The sequence below is a fragment of the Arvicanthis niloticus genome, chromosome 2 (genome assembly GCF_011762505.2).
Source record: "Arvicanthis niloticus isolate mArvNil1 chromosome 2, mArvNil1.pat.X, whole genome shotgun sequence".
Taxonomy (NCBI): domain Eukaryota; kingdom Metazoa; phylum Chordata; class Mammalia; order Rodentia; family Muridae; genus Arvicanthis; species Arvicanthis niloticus.
The window spans coordinates 145993509-146017348 of NC_047659.1; the positions used below are offsets into that span (position 1 = coordinate 145993509).

The following is a 23840-nucleotide window of genomic DNA, read 5'->3' on the forward strand; positions in this document are numbered from 1 at the left end:
GCAGTGGTGGGTAGGGGGTCTCCTGTCAAGGCTCAAGGGGCCAGGGCCAGGCTGCTTGTGAGACATTAGGAGGGAACAGGAACTTGTACATTCTTTTAAAGGGGCTGCTTCTCTACTCCCCCAGACAATTGTCTTGAGTCAGATTTTCAAATTTTCCAGATGCCTCGGGTTTTTTCATGGAGCCGCTCCTGCAGATTCTTTTTTTTTTTTTTTTTTTTTTTTTTTTGGTTTTTCGAGACAGGGTTTCTCTGTGTAGTCCTGGCTGTCCTGGAACTCACTCTGTAGACCAGACTGGCCTCCAACTCAGAAATCCGCCTGCCTCTGCCTCCCAAGTGCTGGGATTAAAGGTGTGCACCACCACCGCCCAGCGCTCCTGCAGATTCTTCAGCGAAATCCAATCTTTGAGACTTGAAATCAACAAGGCTGTAGAAGAGAAGGCAAGGGCGGCTGGTCTGCGGCAGTGCCTGCCATGCCCGCTGCAATGCTTCTGCACAGCTGGCTGGAGTGGTGCCCTCCTTGTGAGACCCACGTGCTCCGAAAGACGTGTGAGGTCCCTTCACACCTGTGCACAATGAAGCCGGCCAGCAGGTGCCACCTGATGGCCTTTCTTGGTTACCCTGGCTCTTAGATTCCAGGAGAAATGAAGCCAGTCAGACTCCTCCCTGATATAAGAGCACGAGCCAGCCACTGAGATGCAGCCCACTGTCCCCCCTGGTTTTGTGCTCTCATAAGAGCAAGAAACCGGATGCAAACTGATGTGTCAGAGGTTGTCTCACTGACAGACTTAGAACCAGCAAGGTAAAGGGACATGCCTGGTCGCCAGCAGGTGGCAGTAAAAGAACATCCTAGCCTTTGACCTACATGGCCATTCGCCAAGTTTGCCACCACAGTACCTGGAAAATATGTTCTGGGGTCACCACACACACACTGTCCTCAAGGAATACAAAAAGGAAAATCTTTAGTTACACATGGGAGTTTGACGTTGGTGGCATCAGACTCAGCATCTGATCCTCCTTATTAAGCGCCAAGCCTCATGATGCAAAAATATTGGGAAAACAATATTGTGTGGTCCCACAGGCACTCACGGCTACATCCTCTGTGGTTCACCTGCTTTTCACCATACTCGGGTAACACATCTATTGAATATCGCTTCTCCCTCTTTTGGGCAAATGAGTTCCCCTCAATGATAATGGTGGTGATAGATTGATGATGGGGATGATGAGAAAGAAGATGACGATTATGATGATGGCAGTGGTGGTGATGCCGGCAACTGTACTACCGGTGATGTGGATGGAGATGATGGTGATGGTGGTGGTGTGGAAGACGGTGACACGGGCATGGTGGTGGTGGTGGGATGGCCGTGATGTTGGTGGCGATGTTGGTGGGTAGAGATGACTATCGTGGTAGTGTGGATATGGATGAAAATGGCGGTGCTGTGGAAGACGGTGGCACAGGCAGTGTCAGTGGTGCCCATGAGGATGTGGATGGAGAGGATGATGAGTTCGGATGAGGCAGCGTGAAAGTGAATTTGATGTGGAGAGGAGGGAGAAGGAGAGGAGGAGGAGGGAGAGGAGGAGGAGGAAGGGGAGGAGGGGGAGGAGGAGGAAGGGGAGGAGGGGGAGGAGGAGGGAGAGGAGGAGGAAGGGGAGGAGGGGGAGGAGGAGGGAGAGGAGGAGGAGGAGGGGGAGGAGGGGGAGGAGGAGGAAGGGGAGGAGGGGGAGGCTGCCAGCCTCGTGTCTTGGTCACCTTCTTTGCTGTAAAGACATCTTCTCTTTAACCCTCTTGATGGCTTTGTTCAGCGGCTATCTCAAGTCCCTCTTCATGAATGAACAGACGGAGAATTAGGAAGTTAGGCTTGCCCAGGATTCACTATTAGGAGGCAGAAGGAGGGCTTTAACCGGAGATGTTTGATCCCAAACTCGGGCTTGGTGCTGTTGATCATCAAGCCTTTGTGTGCTTTGAAATCTGCCGAATTCCTCTGCCCTTAAAGCCCGCTGAGCTACCTGGAGGCTTAAGAATGTTGCTGCCGGTCTGCTGTTGAAAAATGAGACCTACCATTCTCTACCAAGTCTACTTCACAGCCACCACCGTCTTATCTACATATTCTACTCGAAAGCTCATGGCCGGCCACTCCCTCCATTAGTGCATAGAGACGGATTTTATCAGAAATCTGGGAACTTGCGCTGTCCCAAGGCTCCGGAATTGCTGGAGGGTGGAGAGCCACTGGGAGGAGCATTCTTTTCTTGGCCACAGTTTCTTCGTTTTGCCTGTAATTTTTCCACCGGGTGTTGGAAGAAACATGTCTCCTGGGAAAATGGAAGAAACATGTCGTCTCCTGGGAAAACGTCTCCCCACAGCTTTAGGATGGTGGCTCTGTGTGGTGCAGGCTTTTCTCCAGGACATTCCCCATTTTGTGGCCTCCTTCGAAGACGCCCCCAGGGCCGCCCTGCTGGGGCAGGATACTAGGTGAGTGGGGTGGAGAGAAATGCGTATCAGCTCTTCCTTGAGTCTGGCGAATATGGAGAAGAATACAAAAGGATATTCCCCCTTCCCACTACAGCAGTATGGACTAAGTGTTTAGATGAGGGCACCGTGAGGAAGGTAGACCATAAAGCAAAGAGGCCTGTGAAGTCACCGCTGAAGCCACAGATCTCCCTAAGGAAACAGAGTTCCCGTCACCTCCATACCCGAGTCAGGCCATCTGCTATGAAGAGAAGCTATGCATTCAGGCTTGTAGTTCTAATATTGGTCTCGAAGGTTTATCTGGGTAAATTGGGGAGAAAGACCTCAATGGGAAGTCAGAATTTGGTGTCAAACAAAAGGACGCTTTAATCAAGGCCTATTGTGTCTCAGTATCCTTCCCGTTAGTCTACAGAAGGTGGCTGGGGTAAGACAGGACCACACACACAGTAGGAACAGACTCGGTTCCTTCACGATCACACCAGCAGTTAGGTTGTCTATGTGCTGGTGGCTGCCTCGGCACCAAGGATGATGTCTGAGGATGGTTTCTGAGCCCCAACCTTCCCTGCTGTCCGTTTGCTGTCCGTTGCCATGCCCTCCGTCCAGGACCTCAGATGCAGTCATCACATGTGTGAGTGGCAGAACAGACTCTCTGATTTGACCTACAGACTGTAGAGAGGGTGGGTTTCCCCTTCTCACACCACCGTACTCACCCCGTAATGTTAAGACCTGTCAGATCCCACCACTCACCTCCAGGTGTGTCCGTCACAACCACGCTGGGCTCTGACAGGAGATGAAGCAGCCACACTTCACTCAGTACTCACCCAGGCCCCGGAGGCAACGTTCTGTCTGTTTTTAACATGCAGCAAACTGAGGCATGTTTTAAAAGAATAAGTTTGTCCAAGACCGCTCACAGAAATCAGTAGAGCCAGAATTTGAACTGGGATGGAGCTGAGTCCAACCCACTGTGCTTGGGACATCCCACTGCTCAAATGTCAAAGTGAGCATGTTCCATAAACCCGAGTCCCTCAACGTGAACCCACGCTTCCCACGGGCATCACCCCTGTCTTCCCAGTGGCCTGAAATCCTGTGTCCCTTCTCTGCTCACATGCTGCATGTGATCTGTCTCCAGAGCACGCCATCTGGAACCCCAAAACATACCTCAGTCACCCTCTGCCATCTGCCCCAACACCATTGCTGTCCCTCAGCGGCATTGTCTCCATGACTCCTATGCCACTCTCCTGCATCAGCCCTAACTCCTGCTGCAGGCACCATTTAACACAAGACCGGATGTTCCTAGAAACATGACAGCCAGCGGCACCTTCCGCTCACCCCTCCGCTGGTCTCTTGTCACCAAGACAAAAGCCAGGATCCCACAAGTCTTCCTTGGGCCCCCACCATTGGTCTTCTGAGCACTGCCCCCCACACACACTGTCCTTGCTTGCTCCGCCCCTTCACACTGGCCACCTTGCTAGTCCTTGAGTGTGACAGCTTAGCTCCTCTGGCTCTGAGCTTCCTCAGCCCGTTGAGGTTTCTTAGACATTTTCTCCTGAGACATTGTCCCCCAATCACCCAGGTGGCTGTCTCTTCTCTTGGTCCAGGTCTTGGCCACAGTGTCATCTTATGTAAGAACCTGTCACTGATGCCTTTATCTCAACTTGTGTCTACTGGACATCACCACCTGCCACAGGAGCCACAGGAACATGCACAGGACAGACAGAGAGTGTCCAGGGTGCCCAGCCCAAGTGTCCACGGGTGGGAATGTGACACTAGTTGACATGTGTTCCAGAAGGAAGCACCTTAGCAAGCTTCAGAAAATACCATTCCTGGAAGAATTGTTGTGTGAGCCGTGACTCCATACCTACAGATGTGCTCGGTCTCCAGGGACATCAGAACCAGACACCCGCTTGCTGCAGGAAGCCCAGCCACATCTCCCTGAGCTGGTGTCTGTTCTGACTAGGCTGCTGCTCTTACTTCATTGGGTGACACACCCACTTTCATTTTACCCTTCCTGGCGGAGAGCATGGAGAAGTCTAAAACAAAACCTGGATCAGAACTATCAAAGAAAGGAAGCAAAGGAGAAAGCCAGGCACGGTGGTGCACAGCTGTAATCCCAGCACTCAGAATGTACAGTGGGGGACATCCTGATTTTGAGGCCAATCTGGACTATATAGCAAGGCTTTGTCAGAAAACAAGCTAAGGAGCTGGGAAGATGGATGGATTTGTTGTTAAAGTGCTTGCCAGGCAAGTGTAAGGACCAGAGTTCAAGTCCCAGCTCTGACATAAAAAGCTGAGCATGGCAGCATGTTCGAAAAATGCATGGCTACTACCGATTACCTAAGAAGTGGGACAGCCTCATTCTGTGTGTCTTCAGATGGACAAACAGGCAGGCAGGCAGGCAGGCAGGCAGACACTACCCGTGAGAGGACACACTCACCATGGGGAGCCAGGGTAGAAACTGTCTTTGCTAAATGTACTTTTTCTAAGCTTGGCTTTAAAGCTTTTCTTTTTTTCAAGTAGCTTTTAAATCTTTATTTTTAAAAGAAGCTCTTCCTGAAAACTGAAAGCGTAAGGAGTCCTGTGTGGCCAGCGAATCCCGAACCTTGATGCACAGAGGCTATTATTCTGAATAAATGTAGACATGCTCATCTGATTGATGGACAGACACCCTATGATGGACGGGAAAGCCTTGTGAGCACAAATACGTGAACTCAATCCCCAGAACTCACACCCGCAGCAGGTATCGCAGACCGCACCTGTAATCCCAGGGCTGGCAAGAGGGAGATGGTGAATCCCAGGAGATCACGGGCAAGACCAGTGAGAAACATTGTCTCAAAACACACCCGCAGCCAGGTGTTGTGGAGTGGCTTGTAATCCCAGGGCTGGCAAAGCAGGGATGGTGAATCCCTGGAGATCCCTGGACAGACTAGTGAGAAACTTTGTCTCAAAATAACAAGAGTTAAAAAGAGGGAGGTGCCTGAGGAATGGCTGTGAGGGGCTGCTCTGGGGCCTCTCACAGCTGGGGAGGGCAGAGCACATTACTCTCTCCCTGTAGGAAAATGACAATCCCCTAAAGTTAGTGAGGCCTCTGTGTTCCCAGCAGGTCAAGCATGCACACGCCTACACTGTCAGCAATAAAGCCCGCCCAATCGCCCACTAGAAATTAAGAGAGCCCGGCCTTATTAATTTGGTGCAACCTGAAGGGCATCGCTGAGACCAACTAATCCCCTCTTCCCCACCAGGCAAATTTTGTAAGAACATATCACAACTTTCATTAGTACTCATGACTTTGAGGGTTTCCCCGTGATTTATAAAACGCCAAGTCACTGTGAACAGCATGTACAATGGCCATGGTGTCTCACACCTGTCCCATGCTGGGAATTCCCACTACAGGGACCTTCGTAAAAATAACTGAAGGCTCAATTTCACTGCACATGGGAAACACTTTAAATCTCCTCAAGAATGTGCAAAACTCCAGGAAGAGTGGGGGAGGGGGGCGCGGCAGGCCCCAAGTTTGTGCCATTTGTTTGATGAGAGCAGTTTTAGCAGCCGGCTGAAACTGGCTGCTTGCAAAGTTTCTTCTTTGGTGATTTCACACATGTCTATGATGAATGTTGGACATTTTCACACACAGACACACACACACCGTTTCTCTCCCACCAAACACCTTCTCCACAAGTGTCCATCCTCTTTGCCATCCTTCTGTGTAGTTGGCTGGTTCGTTGGATGGCTGGGTTTTTGTGACTCAGTAGGGTTGTTTGCCTGAATGTGGGTTGGGGTAGTCACCAGATCATAGGCAATCTAACAGTGAAGTCTGAGGGAAATGACCCACCCACCCTTCACCAGTAACCATTCAGTGCTAACTGCTATAAGCATTTCCTGGCTCCTCAGGGAGGGGCGTGGTTTCTCCGAGTCACAATGAAACATTGAAGCTCCATCTTGTACAGGTAACCGTTCACAGCAGTTCACAGCAGTTCACAGCAGTTCACAGCAGTTCACAGCAGTTCACAGCAGTTCACAGCAGTTCACAGCAGTTCACAGCACGCTTCCCCGCCCTCCAGATCTTGTATCCCTCTTCCAGGGTGTATCCCTGAGCCCTGAAGTGGGTCATACCGATGTCTGCTTATGGTTCAGCACTCACCACCCAGCAAGAAGCTCTTCAATGAGACCTACAGCTGAAGACCCCCAAACTCGGGAGACCCTTCCTCAAGTCTCAGGAAATCACGACCACCCAAAAGTCACAAGAAACCATACCTGGATGCAATCAGCAGAGGTTTATTAGGGAGAAAGTTGGCTAGCCAAGGTCAAAACTGCTCATCCACGCAGGAACAGAATTTTGACAAAAGGCCAGCAAGCTGAGGGGGTGTTTTTATAGCATGGGGTGGGGAAAGGAAGGAATTTTCGCGCGGTTACACATGATTGGTTGCATCTTCACACGGTTACACATGATTGGTTGTTTTACAAATTTTGAACATCAGCAGGCTGTAACACTGGGAAAACCTGGGGGGCGGGAGGAGCATAACCAAGAACAGTGGAAAGTTAGCTACTTCTTGGAACCACCCAGATGATTTGCATCCCTTTCTGTGATCAGGAATGTGTCCTCCTGCCCTGGGCCTTCCCCACCCACAGGTGGGTCCCCCTCCCTGAGGCCTAAGGAATGTTGCTCTTCCCCTGGGGCAGTGAAAGCCTGGAATCTTACATCCAGTTCTGCTTTCTTGCATTCTTTTGCTCAGGTCTAGGGTATAGAAAAAGCATAGATATAGATATATAGATAAAAATCTTTATAATTTTTTACTCTACACAGCAAGCTCACAAACCACAGTGCTGCCCTTTCACAATCACTTACCAGAACAATTAAAATGAAGCTCTGCCCAGGAACAAAGACAAAACCATGCAAGTTTTAAACAGGGAGCTTTGACAGACAACCACCTGAGTGTCCAGGACCCACATCTGCAGGGCTGGCCACAGTGAGCGGGTGCTAGCACTTGAATAAAGGTAATGTGACCACTAAACAGGACCTGGAACTCTGCCCTAGGTTCTAGTTGCACATGAAATCTTTGGCCTCAGTGGCTATATCTGTAGTATGGGCTAGATGGTGGCCAGAAAGCTTAGCATTCTGGAATGTTCTAATGGTCTTTTGAGGACTTCTGAAGGGCTAGAGATTCCTAGACAGCTCCTCCTCAGGCTAGGCCACTGAGCTAGTGTCAGAGCAGATGACCAGGCTACCACATCCTGATGTGCACACATTGGGTGGGAAGACATAATTCTGCAAAGAGGTATAAGCCCAGAGACAGAGAGTAGATTGGAGAGTAGCTGCTGGGACTTCCCTTGTCTACCAGGGCAATTAAGTGCAGAAGCCACAGTGTGTGTGGTTTCATCTTCTGCTATGTGTTCCCAGCGGTCTCCAGGCCAGGCTCCGGTGAGCTGTGGTCATGTGCCGTGTCACCACCTTCCCTCCCCTCTCCTTCCACTTCTGCCTTCTCTGTCTTGTTCTCCATGCAGTATGGTTCTCAGAGACCTCAGCATCTGACCAGCTTTGCCAAGCCTCAGGCTGTGTAGCTCTTCTCTCCCCACCCCTCCACAGCCTGCCCACTCTCCATCTTCTGGACCACGGGATGGCTAGCTGTCCTGCAAAAAGCCTTTCTTAGGGCCTCGGCAGCCATGGTTTCCCAACAGAAGGATGAGTGAGTGACCTGTCCATCTCTCTGACTACCTGCCCCCAGGCTGTGACTCCTGGTTTAATTTGTTCATCTAGTAATTATGAGGCACCTACTGTTTGCACCATCCAGGACCAAACGTGCTACTGTCAGGGACAGGTTGGCCTACTGGATTCCCAGGGTGTGTGGAACATCACTGCTGACAGTGGGGCGGGAAAGGAGAAATGGGGGTGGTGTATCTGAGCAAAGCAAAAGCCCAAGAAAACCTGATTCTCTGTCAGCTGTGGGATCAAGTTCAATCCCTGAGAGTAACAGAGTTTTATGTGCACATGGCTGAGGCCACAGGAAGCTGCAAATGTGTTTAGGTGCAACCTCCGGGCTTCAGGAGAGTCAGGTTTTAAAGGGAAATTGCCTTTCTTGGCCAGCTAGTCTCGCTGGCTGCAGTCACAGCCAAGAGTAAATCCACTGTCTCCATACTGGCGTGTGCGCTGAGGGACAGGGGAGGCACAGCCGTCACGACTCGGAGCCCTTCACTGGAAGAAGAAGCCAGGCCGCTGCAGGCCGTGCAGACTCTCAGCGGGAACAAAAATGAGAAATTGCAACCTGTTCTCCCGGGAAAATCTCTAGGTTTAGCACAGTACAAGGAGAAGGCACAGAAGCACTTCACTAGAGATCCGTGTCCTGCTGAACAGGCCAACCCTAAGGATTATCTGAGCATCTTTTGAAATGCCAGGGCAGGGACCAGGGGGCCATGAGTGACAGGACCACTGGCCACAAAATATCTGACCCCTTCAGAGGTCAGTGCCCAGAGGAGAGAGGCCATGGTGCGGGCGTGGAGGCTTGCATGTGTTTATGTGTTTGGACGTGTTTGTAGTGAATCTTTGAGCCCTTTGTTTTTGAGTATGCATGTTTGTGTATGTGTGTGGTTTGTGTATGTGCTGTATGGTGTGTGTGCAGATAACATTTATGCATCTGTGTCCATAACTGGCCATGGATAAGAAGAGTAAAGAAGCCCAATTTGGTGTCATGTTCTCTGAGCTACTCTTGCCCCATGTTCCACAGGCACATCCTCACAGACACTCTTGTCACTGATAGCCATTGTCCAGATTTATAATTGTGGAGTTTCACTTTGTGGAACAGCTCCTGTTCCCGGACAGTGAGTGTCCCTGTGGTGTCTCCTTAGGGCCTGGTACACCATGTGTTTTTGGCCTTCAACTGAGGGCCTTTTCTGAGTGTTCCTCTTTTTCTCTCCCTCCCTCCCTCCCCTACCACCCATACATCTGGAATCCAGATGTGATTCTGCCCCATTGCTTCCTCACTTGAATACACTGAGAATAAACCCAGGTGTCTGCAACTGGAAGAAGCCACATGGTGACTTTTTCCAGCTTCAAGTTCATTTGAATATGGCAGATTCTCTATATGGGGGGACTTGAGGGGCCTCCCTCCTTCCATTTTTTCTGAGGACAGAGCGCCCGGCTACTGTCCCCAGGTGAACACAGCCTCCGGTGCTGTACATTATTTTAATGCAGACATCACTTTAAACTAACCTTTTACCATCTGTTCTGTCCTCTAACAACAAACGCAGAGAAGCCAGAGAAATACTCCCTGGCGTCCCCAGCCGGGAGCTGGCATGAGGGCTGCCTGAGCTTCCTGCTCCCTACCCAGCATTCGTGTCTGCGATGTTTTCCTCATTTTCCAGTCACAAATCACAGGGAAGTGCTCTCCCCGGCCTGCCAGGCTTCTTTATACAGTATTTCTTCTCCACAAGGTAAACTATGAGAGAAGCCGAGCGTTCCGAGGTCTGTGCAGAGCCCCTGGATGCCGTGCTCAGCAGTCCACTGCCACTCTATGTCAGAAGGTGTTTCGAGTGGCCTAGCAGATGATTAAGGCACAATGAGTCTCCTTTACAAAAGAAAAAAATTAACTCTATGGTGGTTCCTTTCAGCACAGTTATAATTAATGCCCAGTAGGCATAGGAAGTGGCAGTAGCTGTATGTGACATTCAGTGTCTGTTTTAGGGCTACTAGAGACACTCACCAGTCACTCTCAGCAGAGGGCCATCCCTGGCTCTATGTGTCCCCTTCTTCATCCATTGCCACTCAGACAATATCACTCGAGACCTGACTGTGATCCCAAAGTCCAAGCCCAGAGCCAAAGCTTCCAACATACCCAGGGGTACCTGGTCCTCCAGGGCAGGGGCCTGTCCCAGTGGCCTGAGCTTCCATCTTACCTCACGTCTGTGGGAATTGTCCCTTACTCTTCAGTACCAAGAACTCAGACACAGGCACAGGGCAGGCTCTGCTCTCTCTCTGTTAGACTCTCCATGTCCCTGGTTATTAAATCCCATTTTCTGCAAAATGGAGAAGAGCCAACATTGCAGAGACTATCCATCTCACCAGGGCAGCATATTCGGACAACTCGGACTCCATGGGAGACTTTCTCTGCTATGCCCAGATCAGGAGGTCACAAGCTTTGACAGCTGTCACAAACTCCTGAAAGGAGAGATGGCTCTGGCTGACAGAGAAAGGCGGGGATGTCTACCACCCAATTCCCACCTTGTCATGGAAGCATAAGCAATGGGGGCCTAGAACTGAACCCCCACAGACTATATACCATACCTACCCATGGCTGTCCCACCTGCTTCTTCTCCCAGAGCCAGCACAAGCAGCTGTAGGTCGTCCCTGACCTTCATGATGCCTGTGGTGAAAACTCCACCTTCTCACAACAGGTAAAAGACTTTTGCCTCCTGTGACAATGTCAGCCCTTCTGCTGCCAGGGTGACTAGGGTGATGGTGGCTTCACTCTTGTGTACCCAGCTGTGGCTCGATGGTGGTAAATGCTGGCTTAGAAATGCGGTCTCAGCTGGAGACAGTGGTGCACACCTTTAACCCCAGCACTCAGGAGACAGACAGACAAAAAACTCTTTCACCTAGAGACTAGCCTGGTCTACACAATGCGTTCCAGGCCAGCATAGGCTCCATAGTGACACTGTCGAAAGAAAGAAAGAAAGAAAGAAAGAAAGAAAGAAAGAAAGAAAGAAAGAAAGAAAGAAGGAAAGAGGGAGGGAGGGAGGGAGGGAGGGAGGGAAGAAGGAAGGAAGGAAGGAAGGAAGGAAGGAAGGAAGGAAGGAAGGAAGGAAGGAAGGGTTCTCCCTTTGACATGCCAGCATAGAAATCACATGGGCCCCTCACTAGATCAATTTTAAACTGCTGAAAGACAGAGCATTAGTCTTTCCCAGAGTTGAGTGCCCAAAATGGCTATCCAGTCCCAAATATTCCAGCCCCTTCAAATAACAACAAACAAAACCACACACACACACAAGCAACAAGCAACATTAAATAGACTTGGGTTGTGTTTACATATTTAATCGTGTGTGTGTGTGTGTGTGTGTGTGTGTGTGTGTGTGTGTGGTCACTATTCTATTACTGTGAAAGACCCCATGATCAAGGAAAGTCTTATGAGAAAAAGCTTTTAATTGAGGGCTTACTTTCAGTGTCAGAGGGGCAGTTCATTATCATGGCAGGAAGCATGGCAGAAGGCAGGCAGACATGGTGCTGGAGAAGGAGCTGAGAGTTCTACGTCTTGATCCACAGGCAGCAGGAGACTGTGTCCCACACTGGGCATAGCTTGAGCATAGGAGACCTCCAAGCCCAACCCTTCAATGACACACTTCTTCCAACAAGGCCACACCTCCTAATAGTGCCATTCCCTAGGAGCCAAGCGTTCAAACCCTTGAGTCTATGGAGGTCAAACCTATTCAAACCACCACAGCTGCCAAGTTCGGCTGCCTGCTGGGGCTGGGAACCGGAAGCCCTGTTCAGTTACATTTGTATCATCTTTCTGTTGTTGATGGTTCCTTTCTCCCCTGAAGCTTTTCTTTAAATCCCTTTTCACAAGTTGGAAGCATAGCTGGGTAGAGTCTTGCCCCGAGGTCACCACTCCCTTTATCCCATTTAGTAACAGGCTTTTCTTTAAACTTTTTATCTCCTTGAACACTGGAACTTGTCTTCTACTTTACACTTCCTGGTGCTCTTTTTCTCTTTAAACTGTACATTTTGCATTTTTCTTTACTCTGCTTGCTTCTTTTCATTGTAGATCTACATAAGAGAGACCACTAATAACAGTAAGACACAGTCAACACTAGGCTGTCCTAAAATCTCTTCTGCCAAGGCTATATTAATTCAAAACTCTTCAATTTAACCTCTTGCAAATTTGAAAGCCCATGAATTTGAAAGGGAAAAAGAGTAACAATATAATTATATATTTTTGGGGTTTTTTTTTTGTTTTGGTTTTTTTTGGGTTTTTTTGAGACAGGGTTTCTTTGTGTAGCCCTGGCTGTCCTGAAACTCACTCTGTAGACCAGGCTAGCCTCAAACTCAGTAATCCACCTGCCTCTGCCTCCCAAGTGCTGGGATTAAAGGCGTGTGCCACCACTGCCCAGCCATAATTATATTTTAATTAAATCTTTTATTATTTACTTTATATCTCTGATTGGAGCTTCCCCTCCCTCCTCTCCTCCCAATGCCTCCCTCCCACCTCCCTTCTCTCCAGCCATCTCTCCTCCCCTTCTCCTCAGAAAATGGGAGGTCTCCCATGGCTATCAACCAGCTTTAGTATATCAAGTTGTGGTAAGATTAGGTTCATCTTCTTTTATTGAAGTTAAACAAGGCAGCCCAGTTAGGGGAAAGGGACCCAAGGGCAGGCAACAGAGTCAGAGACAGTCCCTGCTCCTATGAAGAGCTCCAAACTCTGGAGACCCTTCCTCAAGCCTCAGGACATTGCGGCCACCCAAAGATCACAAGAAACCATACCTGGATGCAATCAGCAGAGGTTTATTAGGGAAAGAGCTGGCGGCCAGTGGTCTGACCAGGTACTCACGCTGGAGTCAAGGTCCAAGCTCCTCAGCCAGTCCTTGGAGAGTTTTAAAGGGAAAAACCACAAACCAGGGGAGTGGGAAGCGGGGCGAGGGGTTGTCAAGGATACAAAACATGAAAACAATGGAACAATTCAGAGGTACTCACCCTAAATGATTAGTGTCATGTGGAAATCGCCCTGCATTCTTCTCAAAAATGTGGTTTTTACCATGCCATTGTGCCCTATCCTGCCATTTCAGATTACTATCTTTATTTTTTCCCCGGCTATAGGGCTATAGCCCCACCTAGATGGTAGCATCTTTATCTGTAATCAGGAATGTCTGCATTTTTCCTGCTCAGGTACTCTTGAGAAAGTAAGTTTTTCTAAGGCGAGAAATCTACACATATTTCATAAAAATGGCCTTTATAATTTTTCACTCTACACCTGCTTTAGGAGTCTTAATTAAATTTTTAAAATCAACTTATCCTTAAAATTGAGGAAAGAAAAGAGAGAAAGATGTTCTCCATCAGCTAAATTTTTAGGAATTGGGAGTTCTCTGAATCCACCTTGCAGTTTAGTGTACAAATAAAACTGAAGAGAAAATCTGTTCTCCAAGTTCTCTCACCTCCCACTGGGATTCCTGTCTCATTTCATGCAAAGAAGTGTCCCACCCAACAGACACTGAGTGTTGTGTGGATGGGGACTTCCCTCTGGCAGGTACCTCTTGCTGGTGTCTCTTTATGGCCTGGGATACTAAGCCATAGCTCAACATGAACTTGAAATACTGAGGGCTGGGATGTAGTTCAGTCGGTGGAGTGATTGCCTAGTGTGCATGAAGCCCTGGGTTCCCAATGAAGACCCCCAAACTCGGGAGACCCTTCTTCAAGTCTCAGGAAATCACGACCACCCAAAGATCACAAGAAACCATACCTGGATGCAATCAGCAGAGGTTTATTGGGAAGTTGGCTAGCCAAGGTCAAAACTGCTTGTCCATGAAGGAACAGAATTTTGACAAAAGGCCAGCAAGCTGAGGGGTTTCTTTTATAGGGAAAGGGAGGAATTTTCATGAGGTTACACATGATTGGTTGTATTTTCGCGCGGTTACACATGATTGGTTGCTTTACAAAGTTTGAACACCAACAGGTTGTAACACTGGAAAGACCAAGGGGGAGTGGGGGGTAACCCAGAACAGTGGAACATTTCAGAGGAACCTACCCTAAACGATCATTACCAACTATTTCAGGTAAACTATTTTTCACTTCTTCTGGCTATAGCCCCACCTAGATGGTTTGCATCTTTCTCTGTGGTCAGGAATGTGTCTTCCTGCCTTGGGCTTTTCCCACCCACAGGTGGGGTCTTCTCCCTGAGGCTTGAGGAATGTAATCCAGTAAGTGTCCTCTGATTCAGGGATAATGTCCTCCACCTGGAATGTGTCCCGGGGCAGTGAAAATCTTACATTCAGTCCCACTTTCTGGAACTTACATTCTTTTGCTCAGGTCTAGGTCTAGGGTAAAGAAAAAGCATATATAGATATAGATATAGATATCTTTATAATTTTTCACTCTACACCAGCACTGTGTAAATTGGACTTAATGGTGCCTGCCTGTCATTCCAGGACCTGGCAGGTAAAAGGAGGATCAGAAATTCAAAGTCATTCTCAGTTACACCTGAGCTACATGGAGCTAACCTGAGCTAACCTGAGCTACATGGAGCCCCTGCCTCAAAATAAAACAAAAAACAATCAAAATAGTGTGCCTTGTACCAACCTGTCACCTGGTGAGCTGCTGGGCATGAGATTGGTGGTACCTGGTAACTCCCTGTCCACCGACTGCCCTTCTGTTCCTAGTGGTTGCTGTCTGAGCCGTAAATATCAGTGTAGCAAAGAGTTTTATTTAGAAGAGAAAATACAAAGTAGCCACATGCAGGGAACATCAAGCCTGAGCCAGTCCTCGAAAGCCTGTGTATTCCTGGAAGCTAGTTTTGGGCCCTTGAGGAAGAGAGGTTGGTTGTGGAGATGGGGTATGGTTTTCTGCTCTGATAAACTTTTGATTGACATATAGAAACAGGCCTTTTATGCAGGCATGGGGTATTTTAATCATATGCATGCCTAGTCATGCATAGGCATTAGCTGGTAAGTGGGAATTTTTGTCTCAAAGATCACTCTAGGACACAGGTTGCCTTACTGTACACACACCTAAAACCTGTTCAGACTGGATCGGCTCTTTCTCATAGGAGGTGTTTGAGCACAGAAGGGAAGTGAATTCCCTAGGGTGGAGTGACTGACTGGTTGCTTTATTAAAGGGACAAGTGTGTTTCCGTGTGAGATGTTGCTGTGCTGTCCCAGCAGTGACCCTTGGTGCTCTGAGATTGTGGGCAAGCGTGAGCCCTGCAGGTCAGGATGAATGTGTCAGCTGTAGCTCCCATCTGCATTCTTGTGCCTTTCAGATCAGGTCGGACAAAGACAATGACATCCCCATCCGCTACAGCATCACGGGTGTGGGCGCCGACCAGCCCCCCATGGAGGTCTTCAACATCGACTCCATGTCTGGCCGCATGTATGTCACTCGGCCCATGGACCGGGAGGAAAGAGCCTCTTACCACGTAAGTATCCGTGTATGGAAGAGAGCAAGCAGTAACTGGTGGTCTGAAGACTGTCCACCCTTCCACACCCTTCCACACTGGCAGCGTGTCTGCAGGCACACTAGCACCTACAAGAGGAGGGCCCCGGCGTCCACCAGCAGGCTGGTCAAAGTGTGCTTGCTAAGCTCCGCCTCAGAGCTTCCAGGCCAGAATGGACTTAACTCAGCACTGCCAGTCCCTTCCCAGGTTAGATCTTTCGCCTTTCATTCATGTGCTATCTCTGGGGGGCGGGGGGGGGGGGTCCTAAGGCAAGAGCCTCTCAGAAAGGAGAAATAGTGAGAAAAGAGAGGACTCAACTTTCTCCTCACCCCACTAGCATATGAGGGAGCCAGCCAGGTTGTTGTTGTTGTTGTTGTTGTTGTTGTTGTTGTTGTTCTTCTTCTTCTTCTTCTTCTTCTTCTTCTTCTTCTTCTTCTTCTTCTTCTCCTTCTCCTCCTCCTCCTCCTCCTCCTCCTCCTCCTCCTCCTCCTCCTTCTCTTCCTCCTCCTCCTTCTCTCTCTCTCTCTCTGTCTCTGTGTGTGTCTCTGCCTCTCTCTGTCTTTCTCTGCCTCTCTCTTTCTCTCTCTCTCTCTCTCTCTCTCTCTCTCTCTCTCTCTCTCTCTCTCTCTCATGATGGTCAAATGACATTGTGACTGATCCCCTGGGCTCTAAGCTCTGCTCCAGCACCTGTGAGAGCCAGTGCCAGCACTTTACCTCTGTAACCCTCAGGCAAGTTACTGAGCCCACCCTGGACTCAGGCCTCTCAGCATGGAGAGATCTCAGCTGTGGTATAGTTATGAAGATCACAGCCCTATCAGGTGAAGAGCGCAAAGGTGGGCATGTTCAGGGTGCTGTGTGTGCCTGCGGCTAAATGCCAAGATATTGGATGCCCAGTGCTTGACAACCAGCTGAGAACAAAGGCAGAATTCTCTGTCTGCCCCATACTGTCATGTTAATTGCTGCAACCTCTTGCTTCAGCTCTGTGCTGATTGCAAGCTGACCCTGTTACTCCTCTGTCTGATGGCCATTTGTTCAGAATTGATCATCCATCTCCTCTCTCCAAAGGATGCCCCATGTGCACAAGGACTTGTCAGGTTGTCCACACTATATCCTCAGGCAAGGACAGAGCTTGGCCCTGGGGCTTTCTACTGCCTGTTTATGTAAGGGGGGATTACAGGAGCTTCAGTCTGTCGCTGCTTGTCCCAACAAACCCCTACAAGCCTTGAGGAGTAGGGTGCTGTGCGGAACAACTGGGGAAGTAACCTCAGGAATGTGGTTTGTCTCTTCTAAGCCACAAGTCCTGAGACAATTACCTGAGCCCTAAGTAGCTGCATTTTATAGTCCACAGACCAGGAACTTCTGCACATCCCATGGCTTCTGTGATGAGTCGAGACAAGAGTGACCACAGTCAGGCTCACAGCCCCCATTAGAGGCTCTCCAGCTATCCATCATCACAGAAACTTCAAAAAGAAAAGAAAAAAAAAAAAGCATGATCCATCAAACACTCCCTTTTCCACAGACTTCATTTCTCATCTGTGTTCCTCCACTCATACTTACAAACACCTTCCCATCCACTTGTCACCCTCCAATCCGTGTACCCATCCAAATGTATATCCAACCACCTACTCACATACTGTCTGTCCATCCACCATCTCCTCATCCAGCCATCTACTTACCCATCCATCAACCTGCCTGTTCACCTGTCGACTACCCACCTGCCCATCTGTTTACCTATCCACCACCCACTTGCCCATTCTAACCACACATCCATCTTTCCATGGCAAGCTCGCTTCTTGAGCACTCGGTGTGAGCTGGGTCCTTTGTTGGGGACTGGGAAAACAGAAATGACTGGCGTGAGCACGGCCCAGGTTTTGGGAAACACACGCAGTTCTAAGCTGGGAACAATTGACTCCTTCGTGGCCCCACACCCCCTGAGAAGATTGGGTCTCCAGATTTTCAGAGCCAGACACAGACAGCAGTGGGGCTGGTGCCAACAGCATCTCCCTGCATGTCCCAGGAAACACCATCTGAGCATCCTCACTTTGCGTATCATGTGGTGGAGGCCAAGGTGGGGATGAGGACGTGAGGAAGCCAATCGTCTTGTTAGCTTGGGTGGAGAGATTCCCTCAGGAGTGGAGTTGGAAAGTTGTTGTGTCCTTTTTGAGAAGGAAGATGATTTTATTCATAGACTGAACAACTGGGGGACACAGAAATGGAGCTGGCCTTGGTACTGGACTTCATATTTGGGGGCTGGCAGGCTGTTTGAAACTGAAGCTTGGGTCAGGTGGAGAGGCCCCAACAGGTGGTAGTAAGCGCGCAGCTTGGCTACTGGCTGCTTTGCAGGAAGCACTGTGAGTCCCCAAAGCCCCCCCCCCCACCAGGGACTTTGGCTCACTCTGTGAAGTTCAGGTAACACTTGACAGAGAGCTGTGTGCTATCTTTCAGCCTTTCCCACACTCCCCACACACACAAGGACCACTCTGGCAGGCCACACCCCCATCCTCTCTCCCTGCCATCTCCTCCTCCCCTGAAGCCCCGGTCCTCCTGCCTGCCTCATGCACACACCACCTCTAGAATGTGTTCTTTAGAGACGTCTATGCCCAAATCTAAAGGGGAGCTCAACCAGGTGTGGGATTGAAGGTTGGGAGAAAGACAGCAAGCCTATCCACTCCCCTGCCTCTTTCCCTGGCGGCAGATCACCGGGAGTCAGCCCTGTACCCGAGCACTTGGATTCTTCATGCCCACAGGAGGAAGCCGCTCACTGATTAAACTCACTTCTTCCAAGATTAGTCAGACTCGTTTTTAATTATCATGGTCTGTAAGAGAAAGTCCCTGGCCTGAGGAGTTTCTACTTTCTGCTTCCTCCCCTCCCTGAGGCCTTGACTTGAAGCCCTCTCAAGCCCTCTGATTTCCCACTGGAATAGCCTATCTGCCCTGTGCTTCAGGGCATCCCCAAAATTGCTTTCATGCTTCTGGGACATAGCAGCTGTTGGCAGGGTATCCCAGGCAGGGAACCAGCTGTAGCTGGGGCTTCACAGCCCTGCCTTCCTCTGTCGCGTCCGTCATCTTCCCACAGGAGGAGTCGGCAGGCTCCAAGTTTTCAGCCTTATTACCTTCAGCCTGTGCCAATCGGTGCGCAGCCCACTCTGCTTTCCTCCCACTTGTCCCATGTACAGCACAGGCATAGAGTTTTATTCCTGGCATTAAGTGGAGGGTGGCCTCTGTTCCAAAAGGCATCAAGAATGTCAAGGTAATGAAATCAATCATACAAATTAACTAGCACACTGTGAGCACAGAGCTTCTGTGACTGCCAGGTCCTCTGTCCACCCGTGACAAGGTACTGGGATGACATCACTTCTGCAGGAACCAGGCATGAAAACCCACAGGTCTCGCCCCTCGCTGTTGCCCAAGCTAGAGCTCCCACCACAGCTACTTCAGTCGCTTTGGGGAGGGAAGACAGGCCCCTCTGTGCACATCCAAAGACACTCAGTGTCAAGAGCAGTCTAGAGAAAGCCAGCGGGGCCTCTTGTACTCCCCCTCCACTCTATGTGAAAGCTCAGAACTGCAGACATATCTGAAGCAGGGGCAAAAAACCTTCTAGAGGATGAAAAAGAAGCTGAGCCCAAAGAGAGCGAAGCAGGTCACCAGAGGTCCCAGCCAGCTTGGCCCTCCCTCTCCCCCTCCTTGGCACCCAGCTCTGAAGCCTCACACACCCTCCGCCTGTATGTACCCCATGAAGATCTCTCCCCAGGCCCTCCCCTCAGTCAGCCTCTCGGGAGCAGACACCTAAGCCCCGCGTTTCCATGAGTCACAGTGGCCTAGCTGCAGCCACCATGAGAAAATGTAAAGTCTTGTTCATTGGGCACCTGTCCAGCCCAAGCATGTGAAGATATTAGACAGAGGGGCCGTGGATGACCTTGGCATCGCCGACAGAGGATGCCACCCTGTTTCTGCGAACATGACCCCATCTGCACAGAGGGGAGGGCCAAGGGTCACAGAAGTTTCTGGGTGTCTCAGTCCCACCTGAGCCCTGCCCAGGTTGCCCCTGCCTCTTTCCCCAGGGAGCAGGGAACTATTGTGCTATCCCAGAGCTGTGAGTCCCCAGGGAACTACTCTCACCAGAGACAGGCACACCCCTGAATGTGGCTGCCAATTCTGACCTGTGTCTGTTGCTCTGCAGCTCCGAGCCCATGCAGTGGATATGAACGGCAACAAGGTGGAGAATCCTATTGATCTGTATATCTACGTCATCGACATGAATGACAACCGTCCCGAGTTCATCAACCAGGTCTACAACGGCTCTGTGGATGAGGGCTCCAAGCCAGGTAAGGCTGCGAGGATGTGTCAGCATCTGCTTCCTGGGGACCGCACACACTCTGCAGGACATGGGGCTGGGACTGTTAACACACAACACAGCTGCCCAAGACTTTACAACCCTCATCCGCACACACTTCAGGGTACAGAGAGGCTGCAGAGAGCAGGCACCATAGCAACAGAGAATGGTCGGATGGAAATCAAACCTCGGGTGCAGAAGGAGAAGAGGGGGCTGCCATGCCAGAGCCGACGGACCCTAGACAAGGGAGCTAAGCTTTTAACTAGACTAGAATTGAAATGTGTAAAATCTAGTTTTTCTTCCCAACTGCTTAGCTCCCAGCGGTAACAACTCTGAGACTAGTTATTTATTAACAAATGCCCAGGCTGTAAGTCTTAGCTTGTCCTCCGACTTGCTCTTAACTTCTTATTTCTTTTATTCCAACCTGGGTTCAGCTACCTGCTGGTTTACATCTGTCTCCTCACCATTCCTGGGTGAATCTGTCTCACCTTTCACTATCTCCCAGAATTCTCTCTCTCCCTGCCGATGTCCCACCTTCTAATCCTGCCTCAGCTCATTGGCCATCAGCTTTTTTATTGACAGGTGATGGTTATAAGAGAGTCTCCCTGCAGATATGACGTTTAAGGAAGAATAGACATGAGGACAGAAAGACAGAGGATGAATGGACAGACTCCTGAGAGGGAGTGGAGATATTTTATAGCAATTATGAGAAGTTACCTGGCCATTGGTTATGGGGTCATAGCTGAATAGATAACAGGAGGGTGGGTCACTATGTTTTTGGAGGGGATGAGTGTGAATGTAGGAGACACATGTGTGAGTGCAGACGTGAGTGTGCATATCTGAGTGTACATGTGTGAATGCACATGTGAGAGTGCACTTGTGTGAGCACACATGTGTGAGGGTATGTGTGTCAATGTATAAGAATCAGTACACATGTGTGAGTGCATATGTGTAAAAGTACATGTGTGAGCACACATGTGTGAGGGTATGTGTGTCAGTACACATGTGTTCATGCACATGCAAGCATGTGTATGTAGAGACCAGAGGTTAACCTTGAGCATTTGCTCACCCACCCTGTTTCTTGAGACAGGTCTCTCTAGTCTAGAACTCTCTGCATAGACTAGACTGGTGGGCCAGCAAGCCCCAGGGCTTCATCTGTCTACTCCTCTCCTGCTCTGGGTTTGTAAGCATGTACCATTCTGCCTGGCTTTCTTAGATAGCTTCTGTAAATCAGACATAGGTCCTCATATTTGCAAGGCAAACATGTTACCAATTGAGCTACCTCCCCTTAAAGTAGTAAATTGTTTAACATCACTTGCCCTCCATGAGTCTAGCCGTTTGAGGTGAGGCCCAGGAGCCATTAGAGGTTGCTCTAACTGTTTGTATCCTGGGTCAGGCACCAAGTGTTAGACTTACATTGTTAACGTGGGAGATTTTGCTTTGGCTCTTGGTCTTGTCTTTGTCTCTATGGTAACATTAGACTAGGGCTGAAGCATAGGAGAGGGAAATATGTATTTGAAGAGAAAGTAGGAAAGGAAGACACTGTGCCATTCAGAATTAGGAAACCAGGCCAGAGACCAAGGCCCACCAAACAATCAAACCCTTCTCCCAACCCAGGAGGTGAGCCCCTGTGTCAGGGCCTCTGTTCCCCCTGAGAACTGACCCAAGAACCTGTCTTCCCACAGACCCAGAGGACATATGGCTTTACCATGTGCCAGGGCCCTCACTGCAAGTCAGATTTCAACATCTCCGCATTCCACAGTCCTGATGAGCAACTGTACCAGTCACCATTTAGCAGTGAGGACACTGTAGACCCAGGCAGCTGTGTATGAGAATCACATCAGTACCCACATTCCCAACCCTGCTGGAGGCTTATATAGATATACAAAGTGCTAGCCAGACCCACATCTGATAGGCCCACTAGCTTGGTCCCTTTGGGAGATGTCAGCCTAGGGGTTAAGAAACCCCTAGGTGATCCTACTGAGCTGTGTCCTGTGATGAGAGGTGGAAGGACCTCACTAGACAATACTTACCCCGGGAAGGGTGGGATGAATGAGGTCACAGAAGCCTCTGCTGAAGACACCAGGTTTAGACGTTTAAAAACATGTGCCACCCAGGTAACCTTGAAGTTCAGACAGATAGCAATACATTCCATATGGCTACGCCCTGAGAAACTCTCAGACACATTACAAGGTTTCCCCCATTACTTTTTCCTCGTTACCTAGCTTCCTGCACCTTATCTATCCGCCAGCCGCAGCCCTGGAGATCTGGCAGTGACTCTGAGCTCTGCAGAGCACTGGGCAAAACAGGAGCAGTTTTTTTTTCTCAGAAATCCAGACCAAGCAGAGCCAGGGCAGGCTGTCCTCCAAGGAGCCACCTGCTCCCGGGGCTCCATGGGACCCATGAGGAGTCAGCCTCTCCTCTGACTAGGGCAGGAGGGCAAACATTTATCATCCTCTCCTCCATTGGCAGAGGTTGTCATTGCTCCGTCTCTGGGGACTGCTGTTTCAACAAGACGATTGCATTTTCGAATGATTGTCTTTCAGGATGGCGAGACACTGGCGAGCCCAGTGTCACTGGAGAGAACGGGATGTAACATTATTTCTGTGGAACCTTAGGCAGCTCATCCCAAGGCAGTCCCTCGAGGGGCAGGGGCAGGCAGTGGGTGGGCAAATTAGCTACAAGCAACCAACGAAACCAGATGAGGGCAACCAAGGGCACATCTTGGAGGGACTGGAGGGAAGGCTCAGCCCAGCTGGGGTGTGTTCTCATTAGCACAGAGGCAGATAGCCTCTCGTCCAGGACCTGGGGCTTAGCTAATGGGCCTGAAATTCTCCTGACCTTTCCTCTCACAAACCAGGCTTCCCACACCTTCTTTGAAAGCAAACAGAAAAATAAATAAATAAATAAATAAATAAATAAATAAATAAATAAGCATGCATAGCTGGCATTGACTCGTTAGGACAACAGAAGCAGCATGTTACCTCAGCACCTCTCAGAAATCCCCATAAGCCATTAAGCCTGCAGACACAAATGGTGAGTCCTTTCCCAGAGCCAGCCATGCAACGGAAGCCCTCACAGATCTGAACCCTGCTCTCAGGATGCTCACAGCAAGCTATTCAAGGTCTGAGTGTGAGTTCTGAGTGACTTTCAGGGCTCCTGGAACTATGAAATCTGTCTCTGGTCCCTGAAGGAGTCACATATTCAGTCACTTATTCAGACCAACTATGGGATGAAGCCAGATGATATCACTTTAACCTGGCACCTCCTTCCTCCCCAGACCCCAGCCAAGGGTGAGGACATGGCGCCTCTTCCTGTAGCACAGTCCCTGGGCCCTGGAAATTGTCTGCAATTTCTCCTCCTCCGTCAGTAAATTACAATAATGGAAGGGTCTTTGCAGGAGAAAGGAAAGCTACTGTCGGAAATTAGTCATTATTCTCTGGAACGACCGGCTAATGAGAGGTTTCAGATATGCGTCCTAATGGAAAACAAATGGGGAAAGATTAAATATTGACTAAGCTGGCAGAGACCGTTGAAGGGTGGGGTTCATTCAGGGCCACTCATGAGCAGCCTGGGGTCCCCTCAGTTTCCTCCCCAACCTCAGTCTTCTCTCCATTGTAGGAATTCACTAGAAATGTCTTTTTGTCTAAATTATGGGCTCATTGAGAAAATATATATTCATAAATAGCTGTAAGAAAAAACACAGTCACCACCACCCTTCACCGGGCTCCCACAGTAGAATCCTCCAGACCAGCCATGACATGGGCCATGCTCAGGACGTAGCATCAGTTCAGCCACAGCCATGTTAAGGGCTGGTCAGTATCACCTGCACTCACTTATGTGTATGTATCTGTGTATGTGTACCTATGTGTCTGCGTGCATACGTCTGTCTGTTAGCGTCTAGGTGTTTGTGTCTG

At 49.6% G+C, this 23840-nt stretch overlaps 1 protein-coding gene across 1 annotated transcript in view; it reads left to right on the plus strand.

Annotated features, from left to right (window-relative positions):
• The window catches only part of Cdh4 (cadherin 4), a 469526-nt gene that overhangs the window by 396172 nt on the left and 49514 nt on the right, over positions 1-23840 (plus strand). Inside the window, exons 5-6 of the mRNA XM_076930353.1 lie at positions 15417-15572; positions 19771-19915. Of these exons, the coding sequence (XP_076786468.1) occupies positions 15417-15572; positions 19771-19915 (301 nt within the window). The remainder of the gene's footprint in view (positions 1-15416; positions 15573-19770; positions 19916-23840) is intronic.